Source organism: Candoia aspera, chromosome 3 (genome assembly GCF_035149785.1).
Source record: "Candoia aspera isolate rCanAsp1 chromosome 3, rCanAsp1.hap2, whole genome shotgun sequence".
In the NCBI taxonomy this organism is placed as follows: domain Eukaryota; kingdom Metazoa; phylum Chordata; class Lepidosauria; order Squamata; family Boidae; genus Candoia; species Candoia aspera.
Window position 1 is genome coordinate 111029390 of NC_086155.1, and position 16375 is coordinate 111045764.

The following is a 16375-nucleotide window of genomic DNA, read 5'->3' on the forward strand; positions in this document are numbered from 1 at the left end:
TTTAATTCAATCTTTCAGGCAAGGCAAGCACCCTCTTCTGTAATGAGGGAACACACATAGCAATGACAGAGAAGATAGCACTGCTGGCAATCATAAGGAATGGAAGAATTTCAGATGAATTTGTTAAACTAAAAGCTACTGAACTGCTCTCACTACTTTCAGTGGAGCCACGAAAGCAGGCTTGCACTTCAACAAGGTTGAAATGTTTCCCTGTTTCATTAAACTCAGTACCAAAAGAGACTGTAATATGAAAGATGCTTCCATGAAACATTAGGGTCTGTGATCACAGAAGAAAACTGTTCTATATTCATAGACATAAAGACTAAGCAGATTTACACAGAAATGGAGTTCAACACAATGTTGCCAGCAGCCTGTTCAGGACACCAGTTTTTTCCGCCTGCAGAAGACAGAGTAAAGATTATTTGAGATTGTTAAATAGATCCGATACTGTCAGTTTGAAGAATTTTAAAAAAGCTAGTTTCAAATTCATGCAGTACTGTTGAGCTTGTTTTTATTTATTATTCCAATTTCTATCACCACCCATCTCCCCCTAAAAAGGGGGACTCTTTTGTTCATATTGTAATAGGAATATATTTATTTACTGCTAGCACACTTGTTTCTTGACCATCTTTTCTATACTGGGCCAGTGTCCTTTCTTCCAACAGAAATCCTCCACAGAATCAGTGTGTTCATTTAGGTGGCAAAAAGCCACAAAGAGTGGACCAGTAGGCTGTGGACTCACCTTCAGGCCTCCTCTGGAAGCTCTTTACAGTGGCAGGCTAAGCTGTAGGCCATGGATGCAGGGGTAGGTTGAGGCCCAAACAACATGAATTGTGGTGGCCAGCTTGGTAGACTCTTTAACCCCTCTTGGCCAGCCTCACAAAAAAGCGTCTGTTGAATGAAATGGAAGTGGGATGCTGCACCTTTTCACTGGCACCGAAATTGAGGACCCTAGTTTTCTATATGTGTAAGAATTGGTAGCTGTGTGGGCTTAATGTTCTTGCTATTAATATTTAGAAGACAAATGGGTCACTTGGAATTCCCTGGTCTTGAAGTCCTTGTTCCACAGAAGTGAAGCTGACATACACTTGCATAGTTCTTATAGAAGCTCATGAAGAAATTAGCCTTACAAGTGATAGATTATGTGGCCAGCCCAAATGCAGGGTAGGTCTTAGCATAAGATAGAAAAGTTACTGTACATTTCTAAATCAAGGAAGATTTGAGAAATATGGATTTGAGTGTCCTAATAGGCATGTATAATTGCCTTATTTTGCCTTATTTTTACAGTATACTGCTATCAAGATACTGCTATCAAATTTATAAATAATTTAAGATTTATCATTGTTTTGCCAAAAATTAAACTTGATTTCCCTTGTTCAAGGCCTCCCCAAGCAAATAAATCAGTAAGCCTTTTGGCTAAGATTGAATCTAGCTTAGTGTATTTGAACTAACATGTTCATTTTATTGTTAAGTCCTTTAGTATATTTGCCAAGGCACTGGCTTTGATTGGAAATACTTCAATTCTTCAAGTCTTCAGTTTTCAGCCTCAAGGAGGCTGCTTGTTGAGGGCTACGGCTCAGGAACTGGCAGGTCAATCACTAATTCAGGGCCAATCTTGCCCTTTATGGGCAAGAAGTAGTTTGCTGAGTCCATTGACACAGCAGAGAGTAACAATAAAAATATCTACCTTCAGTAATAAAAAAAGAATTATCCAGAATCTAGCAGTCTCTGAGCCAGAGAAGAGTCTGCCAATCTTTTCTGTTTTGGAGGTGACCAAGAATGTGGTTGCTGGAATCAACAGTACAGATATTTTAGCAATGCCCAAGGCAAAGGGATCAAGTCCCAACAGAAAGGAACATCAATTTAATACTAAATACCACCTACAGCAATATTGGGTCACCTGGGAATAGTCATGCAGAGACAACTGGGTGCTCTATTGATTTAAGTGGAAATATGCTTTGAAGCTCAAATTAAGGAATAGATTTCTACCATTGCTAATATCCAGGAAGTCAGTATTAGATCAAAGAATGTTGGAGGCTGCTCATCATCTGTTGAGCATTTGAGGCACTGACCAGCGGCCCCAGCGTAAAAGTTTACTGGCCTGTTCTGGGTGTTGTTCATTGTCCCAAAGAAAATCAGGGCCTGGAGGGCTGTTTAAATTTGAAGCCACTGAACAGATTCATCAGACCTCAGACATTTATATTGGGGATATTGGTATCCACAGCAGAAGCTGTGCATGCAGAAGCTTCCATGCAGTTCCACAGCAGAAGCTTCCATGCAGTTTCCTGGTTATGACACGGCTGTCTGATGTACAGCATCAGATTACAGCACTGCAGGTTTCTTAAGCCTGCTTATGGAAAGGACCAATTTCAGGGCTATTACATAGTTAGTCTGAATGGGGAAGAACAGGCTTAAACTAGCAACACCAGTGATTGTGGCTTTGGTCTGAGGATTTTTTTTTATAAGAAACTTTATTAAATTTCAGAAGGCTTCAGTCTGAGGATTTACTGATTTTCGTTCTGGCTAGGTTTCTACTTCTGCAGACAAAACGGTACACTTTTGGGGGGGATTTGTTCTTGGACTTACATCTACTTCTCAAATAGCTGGTGGCCACATTACCTGACCTAATGATCAGGTATCATCAATACGTTGCTAATAACCCAACTGTATATCTCGATCTCTGGCTGTTGAGACTGTTGAGACACTGCCCCAATGCTTGGAGACTATTGGGGTCTGGATGGGAAGGAACAGGCTCAAGCTTCAGTCAGTTTTCAGACTAGGGCATAGTATGGAGACAGCGCTGATCGTATTATGTTTGGCAAAGCCAGGATGGGGCTGATGCCTCCATCTTTGTTTTCACTGATCTCTCAGCAGCTTTCAAGACCATTCACCATGGTATCTTTCTGGATCATCTCTGGGGGTTGGGGCACTGTGTTTCAATGGTTCACCTCCTTCCTCAGTGGTTGTTTCCAGTTGGTGTAGACAGAAGGAGAGAGACTGTGCCTACAGCCAGGGCTGCAACTGGGGCGGGCAACTGGGGCACGTGCCCAAGCACCGCGCTGGTGGGGCACCAAAGTGGGCACGGAGTCCATGTTTGCCCCAGGTGACACAAATCCTAGTTGTGGCCCTGCCTACAGCCCCTAATATGTGGGTTGCCTCAGGGTTCGATGTTCTCATTCCTGTTTAACATGAAACTGTTTAACATGAAACTGTTAGGTGAGGTCATCCAACTGTTATCTGTCAGTTCGGCGTTTGGTATCATCAGTATATGGATGACATTCAACTATATATCTCTACCCCAGGCTGCACAGGTGAAGCTGTCAATGTAGTAATCCAATGCCTGGAGGCTGTTTGGGTCTGACAAGACTGAATGGCTGTGGCTGCTTGGGTCCCTAGGTCAAGAACATCTTCACCATTAGTATGCAACTTGGGGAGCCTCTTGGACTTGCAGCTACTGCTCAATGAGCAGGTGGCAGCTGTGACCAGGAGTGCCTTTGCACAGGTTCATCTTGGGTGCTAGTTGAAGCTATTATTCAACCAGGATAGTTACTCATGCCCTAGTCACCTCACAACTGGACAACTGCTCCACATGGGGCTGCCCATCCAGACCATCTGGAAGCTACAGCTGTCCCAAATGCAGCAGCACAAGCTGTGAAGGGCATTTCTTGTTATGCCCATGTGTCATTGCTATGCAAGCTGCATTGGTTGCCAGTTGGCTTCCAAATGCAACTCAAGGTGCCAGTCATCACTGATAAAGCCTTCATGGCATAAGGCCTGGCTATCTGGAGGACCACCTGTTTACAGTCATTTCTGCCCACCTGGTGCATTCAAGCAGAATAGGTGCACTCCAGGTACCCTCAATTAAATGTAGCCATCTTGTGGGACTGAGGAAATGTGCTTTCATGTTTTTATTGCTATGGCTGTTTCTCTCCAAGCTGCTATCCCTTGTTACGTTCTGTTGTTATGTCTTTGTTTTAAATTGTATTTTGAACATTGTAAGCTGCCCAGAGTCTTTTGGAGTGGGACAGCTATAAATCATCATCATCACCATCCTAGCAAAATTAAATGACTTTGGATTCAAAAATCAGCTACCTACAAGGATTTCTTGTCTTAAGTTCTGGGTAAGATTGCCAATTCACAGAGAGAACTAGTGTGCAATTTGAGGTGTGTGTCCTGGACTCAGTCTAACTCAAGAAAAAAGTGGCAACTGTGGTTAAGAAGCCTGTCCATATATTAATCTAGTATGCCTATTTGGCCCTTTCCTGGATTGGGAGCCCTTCTCAATCATGCCTTGGGCATGAATTATGGGGCTTTCCTGAAGAACCTTGGGCATGAATTATGGGGCTTTCCTGAAGAACACTCAGAAGTTACAGCTGGTCCAGAATGCAGCTGCAAGAGCAATTTTAGGTACCCTAACATGGTACAGGTCCTTACTATTTGCAAAACTACCTTTCTCCAATTGTTTCTGCCTGTCCTGTAAGAATTGATAGGATTGGCATGCTTCAAGTCCTGCCTATTAAACCAGGTCATCTTATGGGACAAGGAATTGTGCATTTTCTGTTGCCATGCTTGCCCTTTGAAGGGCATTCCTTCCCTTGATGTCCACAAAACCCTGACCCTGCTGTTCTTTAAGGCAGCCTTAAAGATTGGCTTTTGCCACTGGAGTCTATGTCATACAATAATGACTATTCCATAAGCAAAACAATTACACTGAAATGCAATATCTGTACAAATTTGCCCACTAGTCTGTACAGTGAGATCCTCAAAAATCCTTTAAATATAGTTTGAGGTGGCTATTGTAAGTAAAATTATACCGATTCTAAAAAACTCTCCCTAAATGTCTATTGTTTGTTTAAGGCAAAATCTTCTTATTTAAGCCTTTAATTCTTGCTGGTTTGATTTAACCTGCCTGGTCCTTCATATTTTTAGTCTGATATTCTTTATTGTATTTGATCATTAACATGTGACTAACTTTTATTGAAAAAATTAAGTGCAAGGATGATAAATTCAAACATCAGGGAACAGCAACTGATTTGCAAACAGCCCAGAAGGTATTTTAGATTTTAATAAGCCCAGGTTAACTCCTCTTCTTTAAGGAGTCTTTCAGCAAATAGGATAGCTATATAAAAATCTTCATGTCAGCAATCTGAAAAGACACACTCGACCTATGGAAAAACAGGTGGATAGGAAGTATGGTAATTAACGTGGCCTTACTTCTCTGAAAGAAACCTATCACTGTTTTCCTAAACATCTGCATTAACAAAGATGTATTATGTCCTAAACATATATTCATTTCCAATATGTTTTACTAAGTTCTTACGTCTGTTCTTGAGACTAGTCACATTCAGCACATAAGTTTGTCACCTGTAGCACCACACCCCATCACAGACACAGTACACACTCAGCTGTTCAGTTACAAGAAAGCTGAAAGCTTCAAGTCACAAGCAGAAACTCCTATGAGATATTCTTTGGGCTCCCTGATATCTCCATCCTAATAATGAAAATGCTGCATTTACAGAATTTGGGACTTATATGATTTCAGCATTCACATTCCATAATTAAATATTTGCCACTGAAGAAAACAGCTCCATGTGATTTATCAGTTATCAGTCTATTAAATGCTGGATTCCTTATTATTTAAGAAAGAACACACAAGTCTTTATATAAACATATACATATAAAAATTTACATAACTGTCAGACATAACTATCAAACTGCATACTACAGATAGGCTACATAATGTATCTAAAATATGAATTTTAACAGTTATTTGTACCTTGAGTAGAACTCTGGAATAATTGTTTTCTTGGCTATCTATGGTTTTCTTCAGCACTAAAGTTCAAAAACATCAATATACTTTCTATCCTGCTTCTTCAAAGTCCAATTTTTGCTTCCAGAGTACCTTGCACCTGAAATAAATAAATATCTTTTCCAAGGCCCTCATTGCTGCCCTACCATGTGCTAGGCTGCAGTGTATTTCTTGACCGCAGAAGCTATCAACTTCAACAAATAAATGGATAATCAAACAAATCAACCCAGAGTTCTCACTCATGGTATAAATAAATAACCAGGCTCATATTATCCAGGTAGTCCATGGGTTATGATGGCAATTGGGACCAGAATTTCTGGACAACAAGAGAAGTTGGGATCCTCTCTTGGGACTTGGGATTAATTTTAAGAGTGTCTGCCATTATAGACAGACTGTGTTTAAAAGATGTTATGGAAGAAGAACAAGTTTTACCGGACAAGATTGAGATTGATCTGAAAGTAGATTTAAACATGACAGGCTACAAGAATGATATGGAAGATGCTATATTAGATATACAAATGAAACCAGCTGATGTCTTAAGTATTCATTTATTTAATTTTTATCCTGCCTTTATTATTTTTATAAATAACTCAAGGCAGTGAACATAGCTAATACTCCTTCCTCCTCCTATTTTCCCCACAATAGCAACCCTGTGAGGTGAGTTGGGCCGAGAAAGAGTACTCAAGGTCACCCAGCCAGCTTTCATGCCTAAGGCAGGACTAGAACTTAAATTAAATTAAATTAAAAGGGATATACAAACAACAAACCAAAAGAGTGACCTGGATAACTTTCCTATATTGGATTTACAAAAGAGATATCTTAAAGTTTTGAAGAATTTTGTGAGAAGGGATAAAGAAAAAAATGAAATCAAGTTCTACAACATTATTTGAAGGGATTAAAGATCAAGATTGTTAAAAGTAAAGGGAAGGAATATAAAGTTGGTTTATTTGATCAAGGTTACAATAGATATGTTATCTCTGGTAACCTTTAATGAACTTTTGCTGACTAGGACTGAACATGGAGGTTTTAAGGATTTGTTTATAGATAAGAGATGAGATATAGGAAGAAGAGGTCATTTGTTGTATTTTAAGAGAAGGTGATAAGTTACTAAAATTATTTATATCTGTGATGAAGGGGGAAGTCATTTCTTTATATATTTCCTTTTCTATATTCTTATTTTTTCTTTCTTTTCTATTTTTCTTTTATTTATTCTTTTCTGCACTTTCTATTTTTCTTTTTATTTATCTCCTGCATTATTTATTTTTTTATTTTTCTTAGTTTGTATTCATTTTTATCTTTTTTAACTATAATGTTTAATAAAATTACTATTAAAAAAAAGCCATTGAGTCCAACCTCCTGCTTCCGTGCAGGAGTCCTGTCCTGACAGTCAGAAATCACGCTGAGACGAGGAGTAGTTCTCTAGTGTTTATTACTGCTACATAAGACAGAGTCCTAACAAACTGAAGAAACATGGGAAAACCCAGACAGATAAACCCCAAAAGTTAAGGCGGGTCTGATCTGTGTCTCTTTGAATGGCTGCTTAATTCCTCAGAACTACGCATGCGTTTTCCCCCCTGGATAGAGGCCCCTTCTTGCTCATCAGTACTCATGACAAGTCCAAATTAAGAGCATCCAAAACAGATGGCTCTGTTTGAACACTTCTAGTGAAGGGTAGCCCACCAGAACTCTAAGTAATTAGTTTCACTGTCAAACTGCTCTTACCATAAGTTTTTTCTAAAAAGCATTCAGAATTTCCCTGCAGTCTGGAACAAGACAGAACAGGTCTTGCTTTTCTTCTAAGTGATGTCCTTTCATGTATTTGAAGTATGCTATCATATCCTCCTCAGTCATATTGCTTAAGACTAAACAAACCCAGCTCCTTCAAGTTTTCTTTGCAGGGCTTAATTTCCAATCTGCCGATCATACTCACTGCCCTTTTCTGAACCTGTTTTAATTTTTCTGAATTCTTCTTAAAAATATGTTGCCTTGAACTGACCACAAAGCTGAATACAAGCTAAACACAAAGCTGAACACAAAGCTCAAGGGTGGGGTCTGATTAAAACAAAAAAGTGTGCAATTATTAGTGCCTGTAATTTGGAAATTATACTTCTGTGATGCAGATTAAAATTGCATTTGTCTTCTTGGCAGCCATATCAGACTGATAACACATTAGCCAATAGTAGTATGGCTCTTCATAACATCTTATTTATTGCTGTATTGTTGATATTGAGTTCATTTATGTTACCTTGCAATACCTTTATATTTGAGTAAGAGTATAATCAGATTGTTTTCCCTTTGAAGCATATGCACTGTATATGTAAGCATCAAAAGGCATTTAAGCCTTAAAGAGGAGCAACCGGTTCTAAACATAATTACTTGCCCAGCTGGTGGTTGGACTCAACATTGTGGTACATAGACTCGTTTGGACAGAGTTTGCAAAAGATCACAAAATTAGTAACAAAGACAACACAGTCAGCATTTATTTAAGCACAATATACCTTGCTAAACTGCAGGGACTAACCCTTGCTTACCATCTATTTTCTTTTTGTTATGCGAGCATTTGTCCCCTTAGATGTTTTAGTGTATCATCTTCTGGACAAGCTTGTCCTCTTGCTCTGCCCCAAATTCCTATCCTGCTATTGTCACGTAATCCATCAACAGCATCATCTGAAGGCTAAAATATTATTGCTAAATATGGTAACATAATGAAGAACCATCATAAAACACCATGAATTCAAATTCTCATCTTCATTTTAAGTCCAAACTTGTAGCTGGCTTGGTTATAAATGTAAAAAAGAGAGCGAGCGCTTTTATTTTATCATTCCAAAAAAAACTGCCTAGGTCTAAAAAGAAGGAGGAAATATAAGGGCTTGCTATTTCCCTTTTGTGAGCAGAAGGATAATGATTGTGAAGCTAAAACAGGAGACATCTTGGTGCTACTCCCCCCCACCCCAGTGAAGAGGTGTCTCAGATATGTTTTTCCTTAAACTGATTGTGTTAGAGGATTTTTACATTCACGCTAAGGTTAGGGCAACTCAGTATTCCAGTTTCCTTGATAACCACAATGTTATTCTAGACTCTAGGAAAAAGATAGGACCTATGGATGAATTTGTCTTTGTTAGTCAGGATGACAATATATTGAAGGGTTGAAAGAATTTTAATTTATTATTAAGATATAGTATGCTTTTACATATGTTTTTTCATAGAAATTACAGAGCAGTTTACAAAGAAAAGTGCTCTGTAATTTAACAACTACATTTTGAGGATATCTAATATAATCTAAAGAGCATCATTAGGCCCCATGAAAATGGTCCAAAATTCTTAAAGTCAGGAAGGTATACTAAGAGAAGCATTCCTATAGAGCTATAATCTGCTCTTTACCACCCAAGATTGCAGGACATGGAGTAATGGCCTTAAATTACATGAAGGCAGATTTCATTTGAATATTGGACAAAGCTTCCTAACAGTAAAAGTTTGACAGAAGCTGGATAGCCACCCATCAAAAAAGGTTTAATTTGGATTCTTGGACTTGGCAGAGAGATTGAACTTGATGGCCTAAATGACCCTTTCTAATTCTACTTTGGTCCCAAGCCTTAAGGCATTTATATGTCAACAGTGGTATTTTGAAGTAGGCATAGAAATTAATAGGAAACTAACACAGATAAAAACTTGAAATGGCATTCAGAACCAACTGAATAACCCTATGGTTATCTTGCAAGTAATTTTGATTCACACATATGTTCAATTATCTAGCCATAATTGAATCCCTATATTTCACAAGTAATATATTCTGTTTCTACTTTTTCCCTATTCTATTTCCACTATCTCTTTTTCAAGTCACATATAGTCATCTGACTTCCCTCCAAGGTAATGAGTGACAAAGCCTTGGTAATAAGTGACAAACTTTACACACCTTGAAGCTACTCCTTTGTTTTGTTTTGTTTTGTTGAAAGGATGGTGTCAAAATAAAGAGGAAAACTTAATTTTACCACTGGTACACCTAAGGCTGTATTTCTCTCATAGTCTGGGAGTGAGATGAAGGCAACATCATGGAAAAAGATATTGCCAATCAGTGCATGCTTGTGCCATGGTTAGATGCAAATGTGGAAAGGTCCTATGTAAGCTGCTTCCTTATCAAACCTTTAATGTACTTTATCTGTTCATTTCACAGAGCATCCAGATAACACTGTCATCAGCTACCAGCCTGTGATAAATTGATACAGTAGTGATAATGTGATGTCACCAAAGGGTGTGGTGCTAAAATGTTCATCAACAGTAGGCAGGGAGGAATGTTTAAATAAAACAGGTGCATTAAGCTTACCAAAAGTTTAAAATATCTATTTTAGAACTTACAATTACATCAATTAGTGAAAGTCAGGCCAGTGCAAATCAGTCATTCTAGTGGTTAAGGTGCTGGGCTAGAAAGCAGGAGGCTAGAGTTCTAGTCCCACCTTAGGCATGAAAGGCAGCTGGGTGACCTTGGACCAGTCATTCTCTCTCAGCCCAACCCACCTCGCAGGGTTGTTGTTGTGGGGAAAATAGGAGGAGGAAGGAGTAATAGGTATGTTCACTGCCTTGAGTTATTTGTAAAAATAATAAAGATGGGATAAAAATTAAAAAATTAAAATAAATTTGCCATCTACCTTTGGGAATGGAAAGTTGGGGGCTCCAGGCATTCGCCACTGTTAGCTAGCTACAGAGCACAGGACAAAGGCTTTGGAAAGCTGAGACTTATGACTATGAGAGAAGTCTGACACAGATACAAGGATTCAGCTTCTCAACTTTTAACCATTTGTATCCTGAACAAGAAGTAGGTGAAGTCACCATCTGTTCAAAAGGTTTTATCAAATTTGCTCTTGGAAGAACACCAGTTCTTCATACAAGTAGTCAGACATTCACACATCGTGCCAGGCAGGGCAATTTAGAAAAAGCCTACACATTTTTCTTATCGCATTTCAGAGATGCACAAGTCAGTCACACATACATTTGTTACATATTGACTTCTTTTACATTTTTATTTAGTTCTCAAGGTTTTCAATGAACATGGCAATAGAAGAAGTACTGTAACAATTGTCAACAGGTTTGTTACCACGGTACTCTGTTCATTTGAAGAAAAAAAATGTTAAGCAAAATAGCACCCTTATAACCTTTTTGAAAGGTTATAACGAATGAAACGAAACATTCAGTTGTACTGCTTTGCAGAGTCTATATACGAAATAACTTTTTAAAAAAGAAATACCAAAATTTTTGAAAAGTCACTAGTATGAAATAATAAAGGTCCAAAGACTACTCCAAATGAGTTGCCAAAACGAGGTTTTTTTCCCTGTCCTGGACAAATTTTCTTATCAATATTAGAATATGGCAGCTGCAATCAAGTCTTAATATCTCAGTCTTTTCTAATTATCTCATGTTACATTTAATTTCACTCAAAATTCCACTTGTACGTATTTCCTATGAAGTCAGAAATTATAAAAAAAAAATCAAATTATGGTATATCCAACTGCTCATTTCAAGCAAGTACATTTTCTCACAAGAAAATGGGAACATTAAATAACAAATTATAGATTGGATCCAGAGAGACACTATGTTAACATGATCTTATTATGGCACACAGTGGATAGGGAAATACTGCTTATCTTGAAGATAAAAAAGCTATTAATTGAATAGGAAAAGTTAAGTAAAAACAAATATAATTGAAAATTATTTTCTTTGAACAAAGTATTGAAATATATATAGATTTAAAATTTGGTACAAAAGTTCGATTTAAAATGGCCTTTAAACATGGAAGGATGGACTGGTGTACATAATTGCATTTATAGTCCTGATCATACATACTGAAAAATCTATTCCCATGCTCCTCAAGATGAAAACATGGAGTTGGGTGTTTAATTGGGTGCTCTGATTGTCCCCATATTTTCCAAACGTTTGTTAAGCAGTCTATGGTTGCAGAAAATTTGAGAAACACTGGTCTAAGCTTTCATGGATTTTGTTGATTTTCTTTAGCTAGGGGAGGGACTGAGTATGCAGCCAAGCATTTATTTTAAACCACTATTCTTTTTCCTGCCTCTTTTTCCTGCCTCTTTCCTGCCTGAGTGTGTTGTGAAATGAGGCAAGGACTGAGAAAGAAAGGAAGTAAGTGAAATAACTGAAGGAGGATCAAGTGAGAATAGGAATGAAGCGGATTATTAAAAATTGCCACAACCACTCAGAAGAGTGGTTTTGGGTAAAAATCAAGTGTTATATGGGTATTTATTAGACACATACCCCTTCAGCTCCCACGATCCTGTTACCTGGAAAAAGGCTGTGACTGGAATAACTAAATGCAAAGTTTCTCTGACTCGAGAAGGAAGCTGTGATCACTGAATCCAATACGTCTTCTCCTTTCCAACATACTAAGGCACTTTTTTTTTTAACAAATGAGCACGAAATGGTTAGTTTTCTTTTCATTCCTTTTGATATGAAAGCTACAGACTGGAAATGGAACTCTGTAGATGATTTCAAATTGGGAACACATCCATCTTGCCTTGAGCAAGTTGATATGTACCATGATTCCAGGTTTAGCTTGCCCTCATGCTGAGCCAGAACATATCCCAGAGTCCCCTGTTTAATGTAAATAAGAACACATTATAGTAAGATGAAATTGTCCACCAAAGTCAATAGAAATCTGTGGTTTGATTCCAATGTAATAATCAAAATCCAATAAACCATGGAATGTGAATTGGCCTCAGATGTGTAACCACAGTAGATATAATAAACCTCAGGCTAAGGAGTCTTGTGTTATTCTGCTGCATGTGGGTAAACAGCACATTCCTTGTAGTGTTATATTTGAACCAGACCAGTAACTATTCAAAGATGTCTCCTATAAATTCATATAGAATTTCAATTTTGACTTCAATATTTTCTGTAGATATTTTTCTACAGGAGTGATTCCAAAAGCACTCATAGAGGAAAATGCTATGAATATAGTTCTCATTTTATGTTTTAAGACAATTCTCAGAGTGGAAAGAAAGTAGAAATATTTCATAATAAACTTCACTCCTGCCCAAATAACTTTAAACAAACAAAAAAAATATGTCTTCCTTAATGTGGTTATTTGAAAATGGTGGAAGAGAAACAAGCACATTTGATCGTACACGATTCAGTTACAGGATGATTTGGAAAACTGACCATTGTGTTGTCACATATTTATCAAACTCAACCAATTTCAGGAAGGAAAAAAGAATTGGACATAACAGATGCTCAAAATAGAATTGATATTTAGGCTGGATGTAACAAAGCAATTCTATTAAAAAATGAACTGGTAAGCAGAGATTGCCTTCCTGGATTCTCCACAAGCAGCTAATAATACCCAGAACAAAGACTGCCAGGATAAAGAAAAGAATCAGGCCAAGTTATTGTGTAGCAGCAACAAAACCACATTCTGGACCAATGCATCTGCTGTTGAACAAAAGACAATAATGTTCCTTTGATAGAGGCAGGAAAAAGAATAGTGGTTTAAAATAAATGCTTGGCTGCATACTCAGTCCCTCCCCTAGCTAAAGAAAATCAACAAAATCCATGAAAGCTTAGACCAGTGTTTCTCAAATTTTCTGCAACCATAGACTGCTTAACAAACGTTTGGAAAATATGGGGACAATCAGAGCACCCAATTAAACACCCAACTCCATGTTTTCATCTTGAGGAGCATGGGAATAGATTTTTCAGTATGTATGATCAGGACTATAAATGCAATTATGTACACCAGTCCATCCTTCCATGTTTAAAGGCCATTTTAAATCGAACTTTTGTACCAAATTTTAAATTAAAAAACTATAACTCAGAATACAAACTTGCTAGATAAGAATGTTGTTCAATAGAAATCAAAATCTCTAAGAGTCATTTAGATGCCTAGCCTAATAAAATCCCAGTTTTAGATACTCATTTTTCATATTTCCTATTCATATTTATTTGCTTGTGCAACATCACAGTTCTATTCATATTTGGTAAGTACACTTGAGAGTTGTTCATTATTGTCAGTTTACTAAATTGTAGTACTAAATCAATCAAGCAGTTATCAGCCACTTACTCATTTCTGCAAACCAGCTGACTGGCAGTAAATGCAGAGGGAGGACTGAAGTGGCTCAGTAAGGTAGTGAACATGGAGAGCCTGCAGCAGACCATGGTTTGAGAATAGACCACAATAAATTTGATAATCCTTCACAAATATATTGCTGCAACAGATGACCACAATTTGAATGGCTCTGAAAACCATACAAAACAACGTTGCTAGATATCTCCTAACTCAGCTCCTAAATATCCAATATGAGTGAGAATTAAATTCAAATTCAATAAGAGATAAAAATAAAGTTATGGACCCACAAAATGCTGGCCACAATTCAACACATAGTTAATCTCTTGAAATCTGTACTACTATTCATAAACTGCCAGAGCTGCTTGTTTTCTGATATAAAATCACTATAGACTATGATCTTTTACAAGATTTCCATACTTCCATGCCATGTACAGAGGCTTCAAATTTCTCACTGTTCTCCTTACCTGCTTTTGACAATCAGGGCTTTAATAGAGGATATTTATAAACCATTTTGAGAGCACTTTTGGTCTTTAAGGATAACATATATATTGTGGAATAATAGAGAACATCAGTTTAGCTTCAGCATCTACGTTTCTCATCTCCTCACACAGAAACAGCTTCCAACAAAAAGAATGGGAACAAACCAGTTGCAGATTTTTTTTAGAGCAGGCACAAGATGACCAACTACCATTTTAAAGAGACACCTGCATAGAGTATGTGCTTAAGTTGACAATTCCTTCCACAAAATGCCCCCATTAAACATATGATAACAAAGCTCTGTTCTAGTAGATATTTGTTGAGTTGGTAGGTACTGGTAATGGAGGAGCTGCCCGTTTAACATGCTTTATCTTAACTGAGAGAACAGAGGCTAATCAGATGTGCTAGTAACCTAACAGCAGCACCAGACTGAGTGAGAAAAATAGTACTGTACTTTGAATATGAGACAGAGCTGATTTAGATAAAGGTTTTCCCTCTGAAAATCTAGTTATCAGGCATGGAGTAAATATGGAAAGGAAGGGATTTTTTGTAAGGAAATCTAGAGATGAGATTTGGATTAAAGGAAAAGAGAAAAGATATTTTCAGTATATGTGAGGCAGGAGAACTTCTGGATCTCTCTGCTCTGTTTCCAACACTACCAACCATACAACTCTAAAATATTGCCAAGTAGAGTATTCTGGTGATATATGTCCCTGTTTGTCCATAACATCTGGGATTCCGAATTACATTGATTATGAAAATGGAGATTCCATTTACTACCATGGCTGAGGCTGTCATGGACACCACAGAAATGTAGCAATAGCCTTGGGTGGGGTTGAGATAGAATAAATGGAATTGGCTGAGGAGGGGAATTTGAACCACTCCTACTTCTTGGAAGAAGCTGCTACAGAAACAGAGGAATCCTAAAAAGCATTTGATTTTTAACAAAAAAATTGAAAAGTTTTCTCTATCCTGCAGCCTCTGTGTGCTAAAAACCCTTACGTTTAATCCAAAAGGGTCTAGGAAAGTTATAGTGCACATCTGTAAGGAGACCTGTTCTTGTTTTAAGGGTATCACAGCCACCAACTGGAAAATACCTCAATTGTGAGGAGAGGAAGGATGATAGATAACAAGGGGAATTGAGAGATTACCTACACTGGCTGGCCTTTGAGGACCCAACAACGAGTAAATAATGTTCTTCTCTCCATAGCACCAATAACCTTCGTTTCAGAGAGGCACATTTGAGAGGGGAAAGAAACTAGAAAGAAGGCAGACAAGCCTACCTGCCCTCTCAGCTCCCAGTACAGTCTGGGCGCTCCTGAAGGCACAATTTCTCAGCCAGGGCAGGGAACCTTAATATGGCACTGAAAGAGAGGGCAAGCATCACCAGCAAGCTGGGGTAGGGCACTCAAATCTCTAGGCTGCAGGATTTAGAAAACGCCACTCTAATACTTACCTCCGAGAGGGAGATATATGCCTGGAGAAATACAATCATGCAAGGAGAGAAGGAGAAAAAGACTCACCGAAGTAGACAGTCTTGTCGCACTTGGGGCACTTGGATGCCATGATGGATAAACGAAAACCCAAGCGCCTCTAATCGCCAGCTCTTTCTCTGCTTCTCAGCCCCCCACCAACACGCTTTTTCTTCCATCCACCCACGCCGGCTGGAACACGCCTTACTCCCTTGCCCATTGGCTGCTCACTCCAGCCAAGGGAGGAGAAGGCTTCTAGATGGAGTTGCCACTGGGTGGGGTTACTGGTCCAGTCCCGCCTCAACACCTCCCATTATTAACGAAAGAGCAAAAACAGAGCAATGGAATACATTCCTGCTGTATCTTTTCAGCATTCAGAAGGGCAGCTTCCGGCGGCCGGAAAAATGAGCTCCGTTTTGCTTCCAGCTTGTTAGGTTGGTGGCTGTCTGCTGCTCCAGTATTACCGCAGCCGTGTTTTTGCCCACCGTCAGAAAGAAGGATGCACACTAAGGAGCAGCCGCGTCTCTTTTTAGTCGGCGCTCCCAG

The 16375-nt window shown here is 38.4% G+C and overlaps 1 protein-coding gene across 1 annotated transcript in view; it reads right to left on the minus strand.

The window, feature by feature from the left end:
• Window positions 1–16032, minus strand: part of LOC134493809 (cysteine-rich protein 2) — a 67954-nt gene extending 51922 nt beyond the window's left edge. The window contains exon 1 of the mRNA XM_063298592.1: window positions 15881–16032. Within this exon, the coding sequence (XP_063154662.1) occupies window positions 15881–15923 (43 nt within the window). The 5' untranslated portion in view covers window positions 15924–16032. The remainder of the gene's footprint in view (window positions 1–15880) is intronic.
• Window positions 16033–16375: the final 343 nt, after the last annotated feature.